The sequence below is a fragment of the Furipterus horrens genome, unplaced genomic scaffold (genome assembly GCF_987537825.1).
Source record: "Furipterus horrens unplaced genomic scaffold, mFurHor1.1.pri manual_scaffold_10, whole genome shotgun sequence".
NCBI lineage: Eukaryota > Metazoa > Chordata > Mammalia > Chiroptera > Furipteridae > Furipterus > Furipterus horrens.
In genome coordinates, this window is record NW_028327180.1 from 63,044,565 (window position 1) to 63,066,118 (window position 21,554).

The 21,554-nt window shown below is 52.4% G+C and overlaps 1 protein-coding gene across 2 annotated transcripts; it reads right to left on the reverse strand.

The window, feature by feature from the left end:
• Positions 1–274: 274 nt before the first annotated feature.
• CLTB (clathrin light chain B) lies at positions 275–20,960 on the reverse strand. 2 transcript variants are annotated; one of them, XM_090287920.1, is made up of 6 exons: positions 20,587–20,960; positions 15,590–15,636; positions 6,025–6,142; positions 5,752–5,863; positions 3,686–3,739; positions 275–697 (listed from the first exon to the last, which is right to left on the reverse strand). In XM_090287920.1, exons 1-6 carry the CDS (start codon positions 20,756–20,758, stop codon positions 526–528), a joined length of 675 nt encoding a protein of 224 aa, XP_090144046.1. In that variant the 5' UTR covers positions 20,759–20,960; the 3' UTR covers positions 275–525. The 2 variants fall into 2 exon arrangements, with proteins under 2 accessions (XP_090144046.1, XP_090144047.1); XM_090287921.1 differs by lacking the exon at positions 3,686–3,739 and having other exon boundaries at positions 20,587–20,957.
• Between the last annotated feature and the right edge of the window lie 594 nt (positions 20,961–21,554).

The following is a 21,554-nucleotide window of genomic DNA, read 5'->3' on the forward strand; positions in this document are numbered from 1 at the left end:
TGATGAGAACACCAGGATCCCCATCTCACACACTGGTTTCAGGATCAGAAGGGGTCAAGGTGGCAAAAGCATTCCGTGAGAGGTTCTTTGCTCCTGGGGGCGAAGGAGAGAGGCAGCAGACCTAGACAGCTCAGCCCTCCACTTGCAGCAGGGAGCTCCTGGGTTTCCAGGGGAACGGCCTTATCTCTCAAGGCCATGAGGGTGGGGAAGGTCTAAGCACAAACGGAGCCCTGACACCATTTGTGGCTTCCAGAGAAATGAGAATGATAATAAATAAGTGTAAAAAGAGTTAACACACCCTTTAAGCCAAGAAAAAAGTACATCAGTAGGGATAGTCACAATTTTGTGGACTGAGAGGTGGTGTGAGGGGCTGTGCCCCAGGGCCACGAGGGACTGCGTGAGAGGGACACGTGTTCCCTCCCTAGCCCTGGGAGATGGGGGGAACGGGAGGAGGCCGTGTGCAGCGGCTGCTCCTTCTCTGCCCCTGCCCTGCCCGTGCTCTGTGGCCCCGCTGGTGACAGGCACCTAGCGGGACAGTGGTGTCTGCTTCAGGGACATGAGCACAGAGCGCAGGCGGGACACATCTTTGCACTGCTTGCTGCTCTTGGGGTTGAAGTCACACAGCTGGGCCACTTTTTCCCACTCTGTGCCTGGGGTATCTTCCTTGGATTCCTTCACGAAAGCCTCCTCGGATGCCCTGCGAGTGGAGATAGGACAGAGGTCTCAGAGCTGTCTGCCTTTTCCCTGAATCAGTGATGCTCTGCCCCCACTGAGCACGGCTGCTTTGCCCAGCCTACTCTGGACTGCCCTGTGCCCTCTGACCTCAGACCCCTCAGGAACAGCCTTGGCATCAAAGGAAGCCTAGTTTGGTTCTGCCTCAGGGCCTCTGCACTTGTCAACTCCTCTGGGAATGCTTTTCCCCCAAACCCACTGCTCATGGCTTGTTTAGTCATTCAGGACCAAGTGTAGGCCTCTCCTCCTCAGAGTGGTCTTCCCTTAGCATCCTAGCTAAAGTTCCCTTCTGTTCCTACCCCACCCCAGCCCCAGCCTAAGCACTCTCTGGTCATTACCTCTCCATAATGAGTTCCCAACCTGGGGCTTCTGGCACTTAATGGTCATGGAAGAAGTAATGTGTTACCTTGGCCATTTTCAATGTTTCCAAAAACTTGGCAGAGATAGGACATTGACTAACCACAACTAATTGAAGAACCTAGTTTAGCATTGCCTCAATGTTCTATGTACCCTATAAGTGTTCCCCAGAAAAGGGTTTAGTCAAACACCCATAGAAGTACCTCAGTGAAACAGGATCTTCAAAGGCAGACTTTCAAAGCCTCCCATGTGCTCATTTGCATGGGTGGGATAGTGATGCCGAGAGAATCCACTACAGCCCAAGCATATTTGATGGCAGAGCACTTTTTAGCCCAGAATAGCTTATCTATGGAGCCACAGCCTGGAGACTGCTCCATTTATTTGTCTTTGCTTTTGGTTGGAATTAATTAGTATGAACTGGTGGCTTCTTCATTAGAAGTTCTGGCTGACAGCAATTAAGCCACTGATGAAGGAACAATGGAAAGAGGATATCATAGTTTCATAGACAAAACTTAAACATGGGCATTACTAAGAGAAAGACAAAGGATTTTCAGGTGGGGAGGGCTGGGCCTCTGTCTTGTTTGGCCATCGAGGGTCCCTGGAAAGCCCATTTGTCCTTGAAAGCCCCCTCTGCATCTCAAGCATGACCAGGCACTGGCAGATGGTCCACATGGGCTGTGCCAAGGATGCTCTGGCCCATTATCAGGTGACTTGGCCCCTCCATAGTGATCTTGCTTATGTGCCATGTGCTTATTACCATCTGTCAAGTCTCCACCTTGGTGAGTGGCCTGAGAATCTGAGGAGATGGCACGTGTGTGCAAGCTTGGGAAGATGGAGACTGCTGTGTGCAGTTGGGTGTCCAGGGGCTAAAGGGGGCTTTCCTAGGAGCTGTCCTGCATCAGGAGGCTCCTGTTAACCTGGAAGCTCAACGTGTAGTGGGTGGTCCTGCCACATCAGTGGTACCACGGAGCTTGCTAGAATGCAGAATCATGGCTCACCTCCGTCCTACTGAGTCAGAACCCTCATTTTGACAAGATCTCTGGTGATTCACAGGCACATGAAGGTCTGGAGTGTGCTGGTCTGCACCTTGGTCCATTTTCTGGGGTACAACAGGAGCACTGACCACCCCACACCCCAGCCCCGATGCCCCTCTGCCATTCCCACTCTCCTGCTTGAAACCTCTGTGGCTCCCTGCTGTCTTCAGGATCACCTTCTTGGCTTGTCACAACAGGCATCTTTGCAGCTGGCCCCAAGCTGACCTGCAGCCACAGGTTGTAAGGTATCTCCTATCCCACCTCCTTTGCCCCAGCAGCTTCTTCCACCTAGCATGCCCTTCCCCTCTCATCACCTTCCCCATCAAGTCGTTTCTCCTCCCACTCTAAGGTCCAGCTGTAGATCCCGCATCTCTGAGGCCTGCCCTGGTTCCCACAGAAGAAGGTGGCTTCCAGAGCTTCATGTGTCTTTCTGCGCAGCTCTGATTACCACACACTCCCGACCATGAGCAGTGTGGAAGTATGGACCATATGTGCCTTATTCCCGTCCAACAAGAGGCTGGCACTGGCTAAGTACCCGTGAGGATTGTACAGCCAAGGGAGTGCATGAAAGGCTCATACTCGGGGTGTCCTTGGCTCTGTAAGAGAAGGGTCAGCCAGACAGACAGTCTCAGGCCTGCTGGCCATATCCCAGCACCAGAAACCACCAATACTGGGCTGACCTCACCCACTCTTCGCTGCATTTTCCCTTCAGCTTCACAATCCCCAACATCCCCCTAGGTGTCGCTGTCAACCAACTTAGGTGACAGGAGAAGGAGCCTATGCCATCTCTTGTCTAGATTAGTCACAGTACCAACTAGAACCCAAACCAGGAACACAGGTGAGGGCCCTGTGGTGGTCAGGGCAGGGGTCGTGGCCAAGCTCAGGTAGGAGCTTTGAGGAGGAGCAGTGCACTTGGGGGCAGCAGAAGGGGACAGGTGTGCTCCTAGCTCTTTGAATCACCAGCAACCAGCACTGTTTGCTTTGTTCAGAAGACCTCTTCACTCCACCTACCCTCAAGAGGCATCTCTTTGGGAAGGAGTTGGGGTGCTTTGCCATTTGTCCCTCCCACCCAGACATGGCCAGTGCATTCTTTTCTTTCCTCTGCCTGGATTTAGCAAAGGTGCCTCCAGGCAGAAGAAGCCTCAATAAGCATTTGCTGGAGGGTGGAGGTGCTGCCCTGCCCTAGGTATTCACCTCCTGCTCTGGTCACTATGCCCCACCCCCACCCCTGCCTGGCCCCACACTTATACCCCATAGCAGGAGACTCAAGAAACTATGCTTTGCCCTGAATGCTGTGGTTCAGTGACATGGGCATCATCCAGCTAAAAAAAAGGTCAGTGGTTCAATTCCCGGTCAGGGCACATCCTGGGTTGCAGGCCAGGTCCCTGGCTGGGTGTGTGTGAGAGGCAACTGATCAATGTTTCTCTACCTCTCTTTCTCTCTCCCTTCCCTTCTCTCTAAAAATAAATAAATAAAATCTTAAAAAAAGAAAAGAAACTGCCAGCCACACAGAGGCCTCGCGCTCTCCAGTGCCCCAGCCAGAGCAGTGGCCGGACACGTACACGTAGCCGATGATGTCAGCATCTGGCTGCTGGTAGAATGCTTTGTCAGCGATCCTTAAGGGAAAAGGATTATGTTGGGGAGGAGATGGGATGGCAAGACAGACAGACAGACAGGCAGAGGATTAAAGAGAAAGAGAGACAGCGTTAGTACCTCCAGTTCAAGAACTGTTAGGAAGCACAGTTCTGGAAGGCTCTGCAACTCCCCACAGCCAGAGAGGCAAGCAGGGATCCTCCACCACCCACCCGGGTGCCTCGGCTGACACTCGCCCCAATCACGTTACTCCTGTTCACAGACCTTCAGTGGCTCCCCACCGCCCATGTCTGCCCAGCATGATGACCTCTCCCACCACTCCCTGACTCCCTGCTGCCCAAGACACAATGTCCTTTCTTTCTTTCATATCATTCTATCCCTGGTCTAATTTCCCTCCCTGACTCCTGCCCTCTTTTCCCTAACGAACTCCTAATCATCCTCCAAAGCCCAGGTCCCCAGACACAGAGGTGCCCCCAGCAGCAACCCTGGCTTGCACGGCCTTCCTGCAGAGGTCCTGCTGTGGAGCTCAGCTGGACCCGTGTTTCCTCTGAGCTCTGAAGATACAAGATGGGTGCTTCTCATCTGTCTTCCCAGTACCCAGCCCAAGGCCTGGCATGCAGCAGCTTCTTGAACACAAGTGCAGTGGCTTCCCAGAGCTGGCCTTCCCCTTTCTGGCAGGCTTGGTACCTTGAAGGGCACAGCCTCAAAGGCTGGGCTGCTGGATAGCATCTCGGAAATGCTCTGAGACCATTTCCACAAAGGTGGCATCTGCTGTTTTTGTCTGCTTAGCATTTGTCCCCCTTCTTCCAGGAAGGGCACCTTGATTGACCTTTGCACTTCAGTCCCTGTGGATAAGGGAAGACTGACCCCATGCACCTGGACAGCAATGAGACTATTGCCTAAGCTGGGTCCATCAGAGTCCCTCCCTCTGGGACAGTCACTGGGCCTGACCCATGCCCTACCAGCAAGGGTCAGGTCAAGGACTTATGCTAGAGCTACTGGGAGCAGGAGGCTCTTCACTGAGATTGCCAAGTGAATACAGCAGAAGCCTATAGCTGCTGGTGGCACATTTTGCCCCCATCCCAGGGGTGTGTGTGTCCAAGAGTAAAGGCCCCATAGGAAAGAGGAGCTAAGAGATAGTAAGAGTGGGTGCCAGCTGACTTTGTTTCAGCCCCTGAGCCCACTGTGCCTGCCCCTGCCACTGGGGGAAAAGGGCCATAAGCAACAAAACCCCAACCCAGATTATGCCTTCACTCTCAAAAGGCATGCACTCTTGGTGACACTGACCAAGGCCACAGGGGGTCCAGGCCCAGCGGTAGGGCCCTAGCACAGTCTGGCTCACATGCCAGGTACCTGGGCCTCTCCTGCTGATGATGGCAGACCTGGCTTCACTCTGTGTGGTGAGGAGGTGAGAGCGGAACAGTGTCCAGCTCTTCAGCGGTCAGCGCTTACCTCCACATGCCCCCAAGGCAGGAATCAATGGCACTTCATCTTCTCTTACTACCATGTCCTCGCCATGAAATCACCCTCTTCAAGATAGTCCCCTAATAATGAAGCTCCTTTCCTGTCCCCATACCTACTCTCTGTGCCCACAGCTCCTCTCCTGTCACAATAGGGCCCTCCTGTTGCCATATTTCCTCTCCTGTTCCCATAGATTCTTTCCTGTCACAATAACCCCTCTCGTCCACACAGCTCCTCTCCTGTCTCCATATCTCTTCTCCTGTCCCCACAGCTTCTCTCCTGTCACAATACCATCTCTCCTGTCCTCATAGCTCCTCATATCCCCATAGCTCCTCACCTGTCACAATAGCCCCCTCATGTCTCCATAGCTCATCTTGTGTTCCCATAGCTGCTCTCCTGTCACTATAGCTCCTCTCCTGTTCCCAGAGCTCATCTCCTATCTCCATAGCTACTTTCCTATCACAAGAGCCCCCTTTGGTGGCCACAGCTCCTCTTCTATTCCCATAGCTCCCCTCCTATCTCCATAGCTCCTCGCCTGTCCCCATAGCCCCTCATATCCCATAGTATCTCTCACCGGTTGTTGATCTTATTCTTTTCGACTTGTTCACTCTGGCGCTGGTTCCACTCTTCCAGGTCCCTCTTGGCCTTCTCCCGCCACTCTTGCTCTGTCACCTTGGAGGCAGCATCTGCCACCCCAACAGGAGAATAAGTGGTAGCTTTTCAGTACAGATGGGAAGTGCATGGCTGTTTTGGCTGCTTCTCCTCTCAGCTCCCAGTGCCCATCCTCACACGATTCCCCACTCCTCACCACATTCCCAACAGCAGTCCAGCCTCAGCCCTGCCTCACCCAGCTCTTGCAGCCGTTTCCTCTGCTCCTCTCTCCATTTGCGAATGCTCTCAGGTTCCTGCGTCAGCCTGTCAGCCTGGGCAATGGCAGCATAGCCGTCAGCTGGGCCGTTAGCCTCCTAGGGCACAAACACACAGCTGTGCACCCAGGCCATCCACTCGAACCCTGGTCTCTGCTGCCCCAGGATCCGGGGATCCCCTCACACCTCAAACAGCCTCATACCCACTGTCTCCTTTGCACCCGCTATGCCCTCTGCCAGCAAACCTTCCCTTTGTGTGACCCTAGGCAAGTTATCCCACTTCTCCATGCTTCACTTACTTTGTCATAAAATGGGCTAAATAAGAGTACCCATTACTTAGGATTGATATAAGAATGAAATGAGGAATCAGCCAAGATGGAGGCGTAGGAACTACGCTGCATCTGCCTCCACAACTAAGAAGGAATACAACTACCTCAAAACTGGAGACAACCAGAAGTTCAGGAAATCGAGCTGCATGGAAGTCCAACAAACAAAGATATAAAGAAAAAATATTCATCCAGGTAGGAGGGGCAGAGAGGACACAGTGTGGCGGCAGAGACAGCGGTGGCAGCGACAGTGGCTGTGGCCAGCTGGTGGAAAGCGCAGTCACACATTATAAAAGTTGAGAGGGACACTTGGGGAGTGCTCCCAACACCAGACCAGAAGGCACAGCTCACAGGTACAGCACTGAGGAAAATAAAGCTGCATTGCTTCTGACTGTGAAAACCAGTGGGGGTTGGGGCAGAGGAAGAAACTGCTGGTCTCTCAGCAGAGTCCGCTTGTTTAGAGGCCCCCCACAGTCCTAGAACATCTGCAGACCCACCCACTATGGGAATGACAGCCAGGGCAGCAGCTAGAAGGGTGCCAGTCCTATATAGGAAGCAAGAGAAGTGCCTGGAAAAGGGGTGAGTGCTGAGCAAGTGACATGGTTCCCCTTCAGACCCTACTCCCACATACAGCTCCACGATGTGGTGAAACAGATCTGCCCCATAATGACAAGCACCTAAGGCTCCGCCTCTTACACAGAGGCAAAGACACGAGGCTGTCAGGTTGAGGAAACAGATAAGTATGGCCCAAAAGAGGGAACGAATCAAGGCTCCAGTGGGAGAACTAAGTGACGAGGAGATAGCCAAGTTAACAGATGAAGGGATAAGGAACCTAACAGACACAGAGTTCAAAACACTGGTGATAAAGATGCTCACAGACTTGACAGATATGCTTGAGTACAGCAAACACATAAAGGAAGAAGTGAAGGCTATGCTAAGTGAAATGAAGGAAAATCCACATGAAACCAATGGTGAAGGGAAGGAAACTGGGGTCAAATTTATGATTTGGAATATGAGGAAGAAATAAACAGTCAACCAGTACAGAATGAAGAAACAAGCATTGAAAAAAATGAGGAGAGGCTTAGGAACCTCTGGGACAACTCTGAATGTGCCAACAAATGAATCATAGCGGTGCCAGAAGGAGAAGAGGAAGAGCAAAAAATTGAAAACTTGTGTGAAAAAATAATGAGGAAAAACTTTCCTAATTTGCCAAAGGAAATAGACATACAAGTCCAGGAAGCACAGGGAGTCCCAAACAAGCTAGACCCAAAAAGGACCACACCAAGACACATCATAATTAAAATGCCAAAGGTTAGAGATAAAGAGAATCTTAAAAGCAGCAAGAGAAAAGCAGAGAGTTACCTACAAAGGGGTGCCTATAAGACTATCAGCTGATTTCTCAAAAGAAACTCTGCAGGCAAGAAGGGACTGACAAGAAGTATTCAAAAGTGATGAAAAGCAAGGACCTACAACCAAGATTACTCTATCCAACAAAGCTATCATTTAGAATGGAAGGGCAGATAAAGTGCTTCCCAGACAACATAAAGCTAAAGGAGTTCATAAGCCCTTTTTATTTGAATATTAAAGGGACTTATTTAAGACAAAGAAGAACAAAACTATGAACATTAAAATAACAGTTCGATTCCCATTCAAGGCACATGCCTGGGTTGCTGGCCAGGTTCCCAGTTGAGGTTGTGGGAGAAGCAACCACACATTGATGTTTCACTCCCTCTCTTTCTCTCTATCTTCCTCTCTCTCTAAAAATAAATAGATGAAATCTTTAAAAAATAATAAACAAAATGACAACAAACTCCCAACTATCAGCAACAGAGCCTAAAAAACAACAAAACAAAAACAAACTAAGCAAACAACCAGAATAGGAACAGAATCATAGGTATGGGGATCATCTGGAGGGTTGTCAGCTGGGAGGGGAAGGGGGAGAAATGGGGAAATGGTGCAGGGATTAAGAAGAATAATTGTTTGGTACAAAATAGACAGGGGGAACTTAAGAAAAATATAGGAAAGGATGAATCCAAAGACCTTATATGCATGACCCATGGACATGAACTAAGGGGGATGGGATTGCTGAAGGGAATGGGGTTACTGGGTAGAGGGAAGCAAAGAGAAAAGAAATTGGGACAAATGTAACAACATAATCAATAAGATATACCTTTAATAAATGAATGAAATGAGTTTTACAAATGTCAAGAACTTCTAACACTTCTTGGCACATAGTGAGTTCTTTGTGTTCCTATCATTAAAGTCAATCTCTATCACGGTTTTATTTACCCAATATATAAACAGTCCGAAATGACCTTTCTGTTTGCTTGTCCATTGTCTGTCTCTTCCATCAGAATGTCACTTTCATAGTGACAAGGACTTGTCTGTCCTGTTCCCTGCTGTGTCTTTAGCGCCCAGCAGAGTGCCTGGCCCATAGTAGATGCTCCATTAATATTTGCTGACCAAAAGCAGCCCTGAGATAGGTAGGACGGCCATGCCTAGCAATGTGGTGAAGAACTTGGACTCTGCAGTCAGAGCGTCTGGGTTCAAACCCTGCCTCTGCTGCTTACTAGATGTGCATGTAGCCAGGGGCAAGGGGCTTAACCTTGCTGGGCCTCAGTTTTGTCACCTGAAAATGAGAATAATAATAAAACTGCCTCTTAAGAGCTGTTGTGAGGACTTGGGGCAACAATATTTGCAACACATTTAGAAGACTGAATGGTCTTCATTCCCATTTTATAGGGGAGGAAACTGAGGCCAGGAGAGATGGCATGGTGTAGTGGCAGCCTCTGACTCCCAGTCCAGGGCTCTACCCACTTCTCCACACCACCTGCCAGAGGTGGGGACTGCAAGCACTGGGGTTCAGAGCTCAGCCCAGTAAGGATGTGGTTCCCCTCTAGTGTAGCTAAGCCTTTTAAGATCTAGCCCATCTCCCACCACTCCCACTCTGGCACTCAACATGCTCTCTGCATTCCTGTCTGTAGCATCCAACCCCCTCCGGTGGCCCCCTCTGCTTTTGGCCTGAAATTGTCTCCCTTCTCTTTTCCAGCTAATGGAATCTTACTCCATCCCACAAGTTTTCAGCTTAAAAATCACAAGCTCTAGGATAGTTCCCAACCCCAAGCAGATGTCACATCCTTTCCCTCTGTGCTCTGTCACAGCCTTTACCTTCTGATGGGGAACTCAAATGTTGGAAAAGTTCAGTTTCAGTTAACAGCTAATAAGCTTAGTAATCAATATGTGTAAAAAGCTATTGTTTCAGGAACTGGAGGTCTGACCCACCTTGACTCCAGGAGACCATAAGCAGTTCCACCTCTGTGCCTCAGGAGGACTGCAGGCAATCAAGATGGTATCTGAGCCATTGTACTCCAGGGTGAGACCAGTCAAGCCCAGGACACAAAGACCACAGCCCAGGGCACAAGGACCACCGCCCAGGACATAGATGAAGGAATGCTTCAGCTTTTATCTGATTAACCTTTTCCCTGAATTCCAAATCCCTTACCTTTTCTTCTCCTTACAAAAAGGGTCTTTATAATGGAATTTAAGGTGGTCTATTAGGGTACAAACCTACCATCTTCTTAGATCGCCAATCATCTGAATAAAGTGCCCATAAAGATTCACTCCCTATCTCTGCATATTGGATCTGATAGGTGACAGGCAGCAGGAACACCAGCTTTTCTGATTTCACTTCTACTGTGTAAGCCTCACTGCATCCCAAGTCTGGGGGTGGAGGCAGGCAGGGCGGGACCTTGCTTGTAGCCTCTAAACCCAGCTCCGCCCTTTCATGGCTCTTCTTTCAACCACTCCTCAAAACTGTCATGAGTATCAGTGTTGCGCAGTTTCCTCCCTACAGCATTTGGCACGCCCTCTGTCCAGGGTGCCCACCACTGTCTTAGGCACGCAGTCAGTGCAGTGGGAGCCAGCACAGGCAGCCAGGGTGAAGGAGCACATGCCGGTCTCCTGCTGTCTGGGGAAAGGGCAAGGACAGCCCAGAGTGGGGCACTTTGGGTGGAGCCCTTATTCCTCTTTCCTGCACAGCACTGCACTGGAGTTTAGTCTCCAGACATCCCCAGGGACTTTTCCAGGCCCAAAGCTCAGCGCTGCTGGGCCAGCCCCACCCTGTCCACTTCAGAGAGGGACCCTGCCCTGTGGCCAAGCTGCCAGGGTCCCTGCCCAACCCTCCACAAGCCCCTCTGTAGGCTGCAGTTGCTCTGGTGAATGTCTTAGTCCATGTGCTGTATTTTATCTTCTTCATTGTACCTATCGAAATTGGAAGACAGGCTTGTTTAGAGTTCACTATCCGTCTCCTACCTCCAAGGAAGTGAGCTCCTTGAGGATAGATTGCCTGTCTGTGTAGTATCCAGAACAGGGGAGGGGGGAGGGGGGAGGGATGGCTGTAGGAGGAGTTCAAGAACATTTTTTGCATTTTTAAATTTATTTTTTAACAAGGTTACTTTATTTTATTTTATTTTTATTTGTCTGTTTTTAGAGACAGGGGAAAGGAGAAAGAGAGAGAGAGAAACATCAATGTGTGGTTGCCTCTGACGCACCCCCAACTGGGGACCTGGCGTGCAACCTAGTCATGTGCCCTGACTGGGAATCGAACCAGTGACACTTGGTTCACAGGCCAACGCTCAATCCACTGAGCCACAGCAGCCCAGTAAGAACGTTTACTGAATGAATTAACATGCCCAGGCTTGGGGACAGGGATGAACAACACAGCCCATCTGCGGGGCCTGTCCCTCACAAATGAGGGCCAAGGCTGGGGTACATGCTGTGACACAAGTCAGGCAGCAGGGGGACAGGAAGGGCATGGCCATTCTAGCCTGAGAGCAGAGCAGGACAGTAAAGATGGGGGAGGGCCTTTCAGGCCCTGCGGGGAAGGTGCCTTTGGGAAGCTCTGAGTACAGAGGTTACCTGGGGGGGGTGGGGGGGGCTCTGGAAGGGTCCTCTGGGCAGGAGCCTCACCCTCCCGGTCCCTCAGGGCCCACTGTCTTATGAAGCTTGCCCTAAAATGAACACTCCCAGATGACAGAGCTTTAAAACTGGCACAGAACTTAAACGGTTCTCTTTGATCTTTAAATGGTGGATTTTATAATCTTTGTTTTACAGGTAGGGAAAGTCCAGCACCAAAGTCCAAGATCACCCAGCCAGGAAGCGGCAGAGCCAGGACTCAAACTGAATTCCTCCGTGTGAACATAGTGGCCACATAGTTGCCAATAGGGACCAAAGTCACTTCTGTGTCATATGATTTCTGCGCCTACTTTTTGTCTCCCAGATAAATCTATCTCCCCAGGACCAGAGCCTGTGTCCCTCAGCCCCTGCCCCATCTGCCATCTCTCTCTCTCACACAGCTCCTGGGCACACTTGGTGGTGTGATCAGGAATTGGTAAGAAGCTTCCTGGGCTGCAAAGCACTTTGTTCCACACACCTGAGAGATCTGGCTTGAGCAATGACTAGCCCAAGGTCATCTGCCTGAGAAAAGCCAGAACTGAAGCCCAGACTGTCCGACTCCACCCAGTATGGGTCATGGAGCAGCCTTGAGGAGCATTTGGCCTCCCAGGCAGTCCTTTCAGCCTCTGGAACAGCTGCACATGCACGGTGGTGCCTGCTGCACGCTCTGGCCGGCAGCCGGGTCTACCCCACACCTCACGCCACAGGCATGGCAGCCTTGGCCTCCACGGGCCCCCCAGCACTCCTCCCGCCCTCTCCACAGCGGGCCTCTGGTTCTGGGCAAGCCCTGGATGGAGTCTTACCCTCTGTGCCTTGGCACATGCTGTCCACTCAGCCAGGACCACCCACATCCCCTTGGACAGCCTGGACACCACTTTCAGCACCCCCTCCCTGAGGCACTCCCCGACTTCAGTGCAGCACCTGGCGCCTGAGCCTTGTTCAAGTCCCAGCTGCATCACCAGAGTGAGCTTTAACTCCCGACGGGTACCCCCCCTCACCTGCAAAGTGGGGACAATGTCAGAACCTACATCGTAGGGTTTGGGGGAGGACGAAATGAGTTAAACCACATGAAGCTCTTGATGGTGCCTGATACATGGGCAGAACCAGAGTCGGCTCCTCATACTCCGCCACATCCAAGCCCTTGCTGTCCGTTCAACCCTCACTTCTTCCCATGCAAGCTCTGTGGACAGAGAGGTGCTGCGTTTGCCTCTGTCTACATCCACTGCCCCACAGAGTGCGTGGCACTCAGGGGCCACTAACTGGGTCAGTGAAGGAGGAAGTGGCTGCCAGCAGAGCACAGTGGAGGGCGGGGAACTGCCTGGGACATGGCATCAGAGGGACTGGGCTTCAAGTCCCTTCCTGCCACTCCTGGATGTGAAACCTTTGAGAGTCCTTTTCCTGGGCTTCTTGTGCTTCATCACCTGTCAAATGGGAAGACCAACATCACACTCAGGATGCAAAGTGGGGACCATGTACCACAAATGCCATCCATGTGCAGGACGTGCACTTGAGAGGGCCGTCAGGTGAGGCAGCTCACTGTGGCCGCATGGCAGCCCCAGACGCACCACCACCAGGGCAAGCACAGTGGTACTGCCGCACGCCAAGTCCTGAGACACAGTTTGCGGGCTCCTCTTCTTTAGCTACTATGAACTTGTCTCCTGGCTGCGCCTCTGCCAGCAAGGGGTGAGGGGAGGACACCAGGGCGCCTCTTTAATCATGGGGATGTTCCAGTGAGGAAGCAGGTCAGCTGCCAGGAGGGCTGGCAGCCTGGGAGGACACCCTCCACCCCCGTGGCTGCAGGAATGCTCTGAGCCCCTCCCAAGCTGGAGAGGGAAGGGGTTGGGAATGGCAGGACCAGAAGGTACCCCTCTCCTATGGCTGCCCTGCTGGACTATACACATGAGCATCCGCGTGAGCCAAGCCGTGCTGTGAGTCCAGAGACAGCCAGAAGGGTGAAGTGTATCATCTTTGGGATTGAGCAGTAAAGCTAAGCTAAGCTGAGCTGAGCTGCTGATTCCTCTAAGTAGCTCAAAGGGGGATGCTGGGTGGGGTGAGGTGGGGGAGTCTGTGCAGAAGGGAGCGCTGCAGGGACCTCCTGCTGTTGCAGACGTAACTGGAATAGGTGTGAGCAGGCTTTTTCTTAGGCCTTGCTAGGGATCAGGTTCCTAGCTGGGCCCCCTAGTGGCCCACAGGCTGCCACCAAAAAGAACAACAAAAGTAGCGAGAAACCCCTGCCAGGGCCCCTTGAAAGTGTTGCTGTGCGAGGCTCCACCTCCCCTGCAGTATGAGCCAGACCCTGCTCTATGTTCCACTGCGGGCCTTCCACTGGCAACCCGTGTACACTGCCCACCAACAAGGATGTGGTGCAAAGGGTGCCAGGTCAGGGCCAGGAGGTCTGATGGACCTGGCTTCTGAGTGACAGGCCTCATCTGTGACCCATCTGCCTGTAAGGCTTCACGGGTGGCACAGATGTGAAACAATGTACAAAACAACATACCTGGGGTTATCACTGGGACCCCTGAGAACGAGCGACCCCACCGAGACTGGGGAGGAGGCACAGGCTTCCTCAGATCCGCAGGACACAAAGCCAGGCTAGAGCATACAGAGGGAGAAGGCCCAGATCCTCAGCTACCGGAAGGGACAAGGCCCAGATCCTCAGCTACCGGAAGGGACAAGGCCCCTCCTCAGAGTGCTCGCGCTTCCTCTGTGGTTCCAAATGTATCTCCAGCTCCAGGTCCACTTTAAGACACAGGCCCCTGGGCCAAGCAGAGTTCTCTGGACGGTGCCTGGGGCAGGGGCAGCCTGGGTCTCAGTGATCTTCCAAACTGAACAGGAGGCAATGCCGATTATTTGGGGCTCTCAGGCCCACACAGACTCTAAGTCTGAAAGCCCCAGAGACTGACTTTTCTAGCTCTCAGATAGTTGAGTAATTTTCCAGAAGCAGGACTTGGCCAGTTTCCTTGTGTAAGGTACCAGCCCATCCCTCTTACATAAGAAAGTATTGTTTTTTCTCCCCAGGGATTCAAGAGGCAGCCTCCTTGACAGGGCAGCAGGGCTGGCTGCAGGGGGCCAGGGCGGGGCTCCACAGACCCCAGAGCTGCATCCAAGCAGGCAAGGGTCTTCCATCCAGTCCAGTGGGAATTAAGGCTCATCCAATGAAGGCTTTGCCATAGCCAAGCATCTGGGACGAACAAGGGGGAGGTAAAGAGTGAGGTCATGGGGAGGGTGAGGACTGTTACATCAGTGGGATTCTGGGGATACCGTCTGTGAGTCGAGTTCTCTACATCTAAATACTTCTTTTTAAAAATTAAAGTGGATGACATACAATATTACACGAGTTTCAGGTGTACAACAATTATTCATCAGTCTAAGTACTTTCAAACCAATTTACATCTATATGAGGGGAGGAGAGTTAGGTGGGTACAGAGAGAGGCAGTCTTTAACTAGTAATGTCCTCACTAGGTATTTGGGCGGGGGGGGGGGGCGGTTGTGGTGAGGACCAGTATAAGGAGTTTTAAACAATGAAAGTGAAAGCCTTTCTCTTATTCCTCTGCACGCCTCACCTCAGGGCTAACCACTCTGAACAGCTGGTACACATTCTTTCAGATATTTTGTACATATTTCTTAGAGAAAAAAAAAAAAGGTAGGACCATACAGGGCATATTATTCTGCAAGCTGCTTTCCCATTGACTATACTGCCGGCATCTTTTCATGTCAGTACAGAAAGCTCTGACTGCTCTTTTTAACAACAGTATGGGTTTCCAACTTACCCACCCCAGCCTCAGCACTGGACACATAAGTGGTTTCCATTTGTCTGCTATTACACATCATCCTGCAAATAACCTGGGTGTCCTTGTCCAGTTACTTCCTTAGGGAAAATTCTGAGATGTGGAAGCTCTGGGTCAAAGGCCTGCCCAGTTAGAGATGGCCACTCAGTTCAGCTTGGGAGGGCCCACATGAGCAGGACCTGGTATTTCCTTCAGACCATGCCTCTGTGGGCCACTTTATCCCTCCCTCTGGAAGCAGGACAACCCCATGGGCAGACTGAGGCCAGACCCCATTGCTCCCTGTCTCAATTGGCCTTTATTCCTCATCCCTTTGTCCTACATGACAAGAAAACATGTCAAAACCTCGGTGTGCCCCTCCCAATGCATTAGACTGCAGTGAGCCAAAGGCTGGCAGCCCTAATCCTACTGATGACAGGGTCAGAAGTTCCTGAGGTACAGGCTATCAGTCCCTACAGCTGCTGAGGCAGAAGCTTGCTTACCTGAAACACATCTCCATTGATCGTGGTCCCCATGTCCTCAGCACCAACTAGAAAGAGAACAAGGAGACGGCATTACCTGTTGCTCGGCTTATAGCAGGCATGGATTGGTCCTGCATTAGTGCTTGAGCAAACTGTTGTATGTGCCCATCGTGTATGGACCCCCCCAACCCAGGTGTCATGGATATTTGGGCTCAGTCCTTTGACTGTTCACCACACCCCCTCACAGCCTGTAACATGTTTGATTTTCACCACAGCCTTAGGATGATGTTGTTATCAACCCATTTTATAGATTCTCAAACTAAGGTTCCAAGAGGCTATGTGGTTGCCCATGGTCACCCAGTAACACACTCCTTTCCTACCTGAAATTGATTTACCTCTGCTGAGCTGGGAGCAGCCTGATTGTCTGCAGGGCCTGTGCCCAGTGAGAAGGCAGAGGTGCTGCAGGTTCAGGGCGGGGTCTACCAGGCGGAGGAAGAGGGACCTGCCAGTCCCTGTCTGTCCCTGCCGTGCTTGAAGCAACTACTCCACCTGGGAGAGCAGGAAGCACCTGCCCTATTTTTCTTCCTTCTGCCTCTCCCAGAGGATTTCATTTTCCCCTGGATTAGGGCTCCTCCTGGTTCCCTTCCCTGACATCTGCTTCGTCACAAATTCCTGCGGCTTCTGCTGCAACAGTGACCCGCAAAGTTGTCCTCTGCCCTCTGCCCCTTGCCCTGCTCCGGCTCCGGCTCTTGCCCAGGGAGTATGCCCATAAAGCATATGTTGACCTATGTCATTCCTCTGGTTTAAAATACAATAAAAACAAACCAAAAGGAAATCCACTTCCCATGGACCACAGTGGTCTATAGGATCTGCCCCTGCCTCTGGGACTCAACAGGTACTGCTCCCTCTACCTGGGCTGCTTACTCACTCCCTTCAGCCTCTGGTCACCTTATTATTGGCCTTCCCTGACCACCTCCTACCCCGGATATTCACCCCTGGGGCTCCCCACTCCCCAGCATATTTTCTCTATAGTACTAACCACAGCTTCATGTGTTCATTTGTGTGTGTGTGCTTATTGTCTGTATTCCCCACCTGAATGGACCCTTCATGAGGACAGGAACGTTGTTTTGTCCACTGTGGGGGCCCAACACCTAGTGCCTGGCATGTAACACAGACTCAATAACTACCTGTCAAATGAGCAGATCAACCCTCAGACCATAGCACTTGAGGGTCTTTCCAATCTGGTCCTATCAATTTTCCCTGCCTCACTGCCCACCAGTCCCTCCCACAAACCCTTTTCTGGTTTCCTCCCGCCCCAAATACACCTCCTATACCCCATGCCTTTCTTCCTGCTTCCCTCTCTAAAAAATGTTCTTAGATCCAGTTGTGCTCCAAGACCCAGTTCATAAGTCACCTCCTCTGGAAAGCCCTCCACTACTGTTCCTGCTTCCCTTGGCACTGATGAAAGATCTCACCTCTGGGGTATCCTGGAATACTTTACAGCATCCCCCACCCTCTTATGCAATTGCTTGTGACCTCCCAGGGTGATGCACTCCTTTATCAGGCTCTGTATCCTACTCAGCTCCCAAAGGCTCCTACACGAAGTGGATGAACAGTAAATGTTGGCTAAGTTGAAATGGAATTGCTCTTTGGGGGCCCGCTGTTATCCATAAAGCCTGCCTGCGGCCTCTCAGAAACTGCAGTGCGTCCTAGAAAAAAGTCACAGGAGACCACACAAGATGACCACAGATGGACTAGTATCCCTTTACAAGCCAGACAGAGCTGTGAGCAGCAGCAACTGCTGCTTTCAGCCTGGTGACTGAAGGGAGGGATGCTTAATCCATGGAATAATCCCCAGTTGATATAAATTATAATCAACTCTGTTTTTAGTCAAACAGTGACTGATTCCAACCAGCTGTGTCAGCTGTCATCCCTACTCATTCAGACAGGGCTCCTCCTGCCCAGTGGCAGCCTCTCCCCCAAGGCCTTACGTTATCAGGGTCCATTAAAGACAATGCCAGTCTGTGCATTTGACCACTCTGGAGCGAAAGCTGCACCACCCTCCTCCACTCGGACCAGTCCCAGGCTCAGGCCTCGTCCACAGGAGGTTCACCCTAGCCTTCAGAAAGTGTCTCAGCACCAGTCTGCCAGTCCCATAAGCATTCCTTTGGAGATGAAGTTTCAACCTCTTTGGGAACTCACACACACCCACACACATAATTACAAGTATCTGTTCCCACAGTGCTTTCTGACTCGTCCATGGCACAATTTATAACATGTGTCCCTAGTCAGAGCCCGGCAGAGCAGGAGCACAGCAGACACAAGTCCCATGCATGACCAGTGGGTGCTGTTTCACTCCGATCCCTGACCCTCTTTGGGACGGGGAAAGACAGGGTCCAGAACATTCCTGGGAGCTTACTGAGGCCCACTAGGGGAAAAAGGCTTGCCAGGAACTGACTAGGCCAAGTCAGGAGCAGAGCTGGGCGTGGCGCTCAGCAATCTGGGTGTGAAAAAGTAAACCTTCTGGGCCCTACCCCAGGTGACGAATGGAAACAAAGTGTCCATTGCTCAGGCTGGCCACAGATCCAGCCCCAGAGGAGACACAATGTGGCTGAGGCTCAGGCCTCCATCAGACACCTATTTCTCCGGGGGCACTGGGGACCCAACATTAGGGCACCCATCACAGAAGCGTCATATAAGAAGTGACACTCAGAGGTGCTGACTGGCAGTGGTGGCAGTGGCAGGAGCCAGTGTCCGCCCAGCTCCCAGCAGGCCAGAGCACATGCTCCCCCTCCATCTCGGCTGCTGGCACTCAGCACTAGTCAGGGGACATTACTTGCTCAGCACCATTTAGGCCTAGAAGAGCAGATGAAGTCTATCCTGCTCAGACACCTATTGAGCCACGAACTGACAACACCTCCGGATCCCCTTGCCCCACTCAGGAGGGAACTGAGTGTTTGCAGCTTCTGCGGGTGTGTGTCCCGGAGACCCTCGGAGGGCCGTGTTCCTGCTCCTCTCCCTGCCACCTCAGGCATGCAGTCAATCTGAGCCCCACCCCTGCCAGAGAGGGAACCACCACTCCTGGAGCCCCACTGTCCTGGGAGAGGCCAGGACCTGCTCAGTTCCCAGGGGCCTCTGGCTGCCCTGCGCCTGATTCTACCTGCTTCTCCCTCAGGGGGTTCTGACTTGGGCTCTTTCCAGCAGCACATCCCTCAGGCCAAGCCAGACTGGTGAGGCTCAGAGCCTCAAGGAGGAGGTGCGGACAAATGAACACTGGTGCCTGACTGTGGACAGGCATTTCCTGGGAATTCCCTGAGAGGTGTGAGGGTCCCAGCTGAGCTGCTGCTGACAAAACTTAAATGGCTGCTTGGGTAACAAAAGACTCACTCCCCTCCTCACCCTGACATGCCATCACCTCCCAGGGTGACTGCGCAAGCATTTCAAAGAGCATGCAACCCAGATTCGGGAGGCCTGGGACTGGATCAAGTCCCAGATCTGTCGCTCATAGCTGTGTGACTTCAGGCAAGATAGCCAAGCTCTCTGGGCCTCCAGTTTCTTTCTTTCTTCTTTTTTTTTTTTTTAGATTTTATTTATTTTTAGAGAGTGGGGGAGGGAGAGAGAAAGAGATGGAGAGAAACATCAATCTGTTGTTGCCTCTTATGCAACCCCCAACTGGGGACCTGGCCTGTAACCAAGGCATGTGCCCTGACTAGGAATCGAACTGGTGACCCTTTGGTTCACAGGCCGGCACTCAGTTCACTGAGCCACACCAGCCAGGGCTGCCTCCAATTTCTTATATGTTACAAAAGGCTGTTTCATATCTCATAGCAAGGGGCTACAGAGATGCTTCAAGTTTCTCAAGTCACAGGAACTGTCTTAGTCATGTCTGTATCACCAGCAGGCCTGTCACACAGTGGGTGCTCAGTAAATGTTGAATGAATACAAACATGACTTTAAGGAGGCTTACTTATAAACTTTTTTTTTTTAATATGGAAGCTACCACTTATTCCAACATGCCCATAACCTGCCCCCCACCCCCGCAGAAAAAAACCTGACATTAATAGGAAGCAAGGGCTGTTTGGGTTCCATCCATGAGATGATACCTACTTTTTTACTAAACATTTCAAGAAGTTATTCTTTTGCCTCTTTCAAGCCAGAACCACAGCAGGCCCCTGAACCCTGAGTCTGAAGCTAACCACAACAGCCCTGGGCCCCCCCTGGAAAACGCCTGAGGGCGGGACCCCATTGGAGAGAATTCCTTTATGCCCCGGTGTGTCTAACTCAGAATCAGGCACGTGCAAGACAGTGTGGTCAGGTGGAGAGGGTGTACAGTTCCATAGAAACAGGTTTAGATTGTAGCTCTGCCACTTGCTAGTTGTTTTAGTACTGTGCTTTTTGAGCCTCAACTTTGCCCTCTCTGAAATAGGTTTAATACTGTGTGTAAAATGATTGAATGTAAGTGAAGTACCTAGCCCTGTGGCTGCAGTATAGCAGGTGGTCCCAAGGTCAAGTCTGTGAGTTTTTGGAGCACCCAGTGTCCTCTGCCTTCCCAGCTCTAGGAGAAAGCTAAGTCTGAGGGGCAGAGAGGTGTGCTATAGCACCCACACCCTCAGGCCTTAGCTGGGTGCCCAAGTCAGCCGGGCTACGTGCGGGGTGGTGGGGGGAGGGGGGGTGCGGCTACGGGGAGGCTCCAGTGACACTGTCAGGGCTGGGCTGCTGAGCTGCATAGGATTCCAGAGCCAGGCAGTGGTGGAGCTGGCCTGGGAATGAAGTGTCGTGAAGCATTCTTGTCTGGGGAGTACCGGATCCAGGACTCAGATGGGGCTCTCCAAGAAGGCTCCTCCCATGTTCCAGGTCCTCCTCACGTACACAAACGCACAAGCCCGAGGCCTGACCCTCGCTGGTGGAGAGCAGGCCCTCTGCACTCCACTGCAGGTCTTGGAGGCCCAATTTGCGCTGGCCCTATACCCAGTGCGAGCCCCAGGCCCCCCCATGCCCAGGCCACCGTGCTGACTCACCGCCACTCGCGGGTCCTGGCTGCGCGAGGGCAGGTGCCCCAAATCCCTCGTCATTCTCTATGCCCGCGATCTCGCTCTCCTGCTGGGCCAGGAAAGCAGCCGCCGGGTCCTCCTCGGCCGCCTCGGCGGCCCCGCTCTCCGACGATGAGAAGAAGCCAAAGTCATCAGCCATTTTCCCCCGCGTCTCTGCTGGGGCGTCCGCCTGACGCTCGGCTGTGCGCGGCGCGTGCCCGGCGCTGCGCGCGGCGGTCGCGACACTGTCACCCGACAGCCCGGGGAGCGGACCTCAGCAGGGACTGGCTCCGTGCAGCGGGCCCGCACTTCCTCTTTGCTACCGCCAGCTCGCCTGTCACAGCGGTGCGGTCGGGAGGAGCCCGGACAGGAATGCGGTGATGTCACTGTCCAAGGGAGGGGGCCCGCAGGACGGCCGGAGGTCGCCTCCCGGCGGCCACAGGAGGGCGGCGCAGCCGGAGGGGCAAGGAGGCCGGGATAGCCTCTGCTCTCTGCCACCCGCGGTCGCTTCCAGGACAGCGGGACACCGCACAGCTCCGGCCGGGTTTAGAGGCGAAATGAACTGGACAAAGCGGTCATAGCGAGAGGGCCACCGGGGGTGGGCATCCGGGAGTTCGGGAGCACGTAGGGGGTGGTTGCTGCGCAGACCTTGCTTTTGATTTATTCTACAAAGTTTCTCCACCTAAACTGGGCAGATGTTATGAATTCCATTATTATGAGATTTTCCTCCTCTGTAACAGGAGAAAAATGAGGCTTAGAGAGGTGACACTAAGTCCCATGGCCTCATTGCACCTTGCCCGCACTGCCAGGCCCGTTCACTTCAGTGAATTACTTTCGCATTTCCCTTCATTTGAGGAGGCTTCAGCTCAGGCTGCCAGAGTGTGTATGACCTGATTGGATCACAGCTTAGGGGCTGGGCCCCTTAAGTGTCCGTTAAGTATATGAACCAGCCTAGG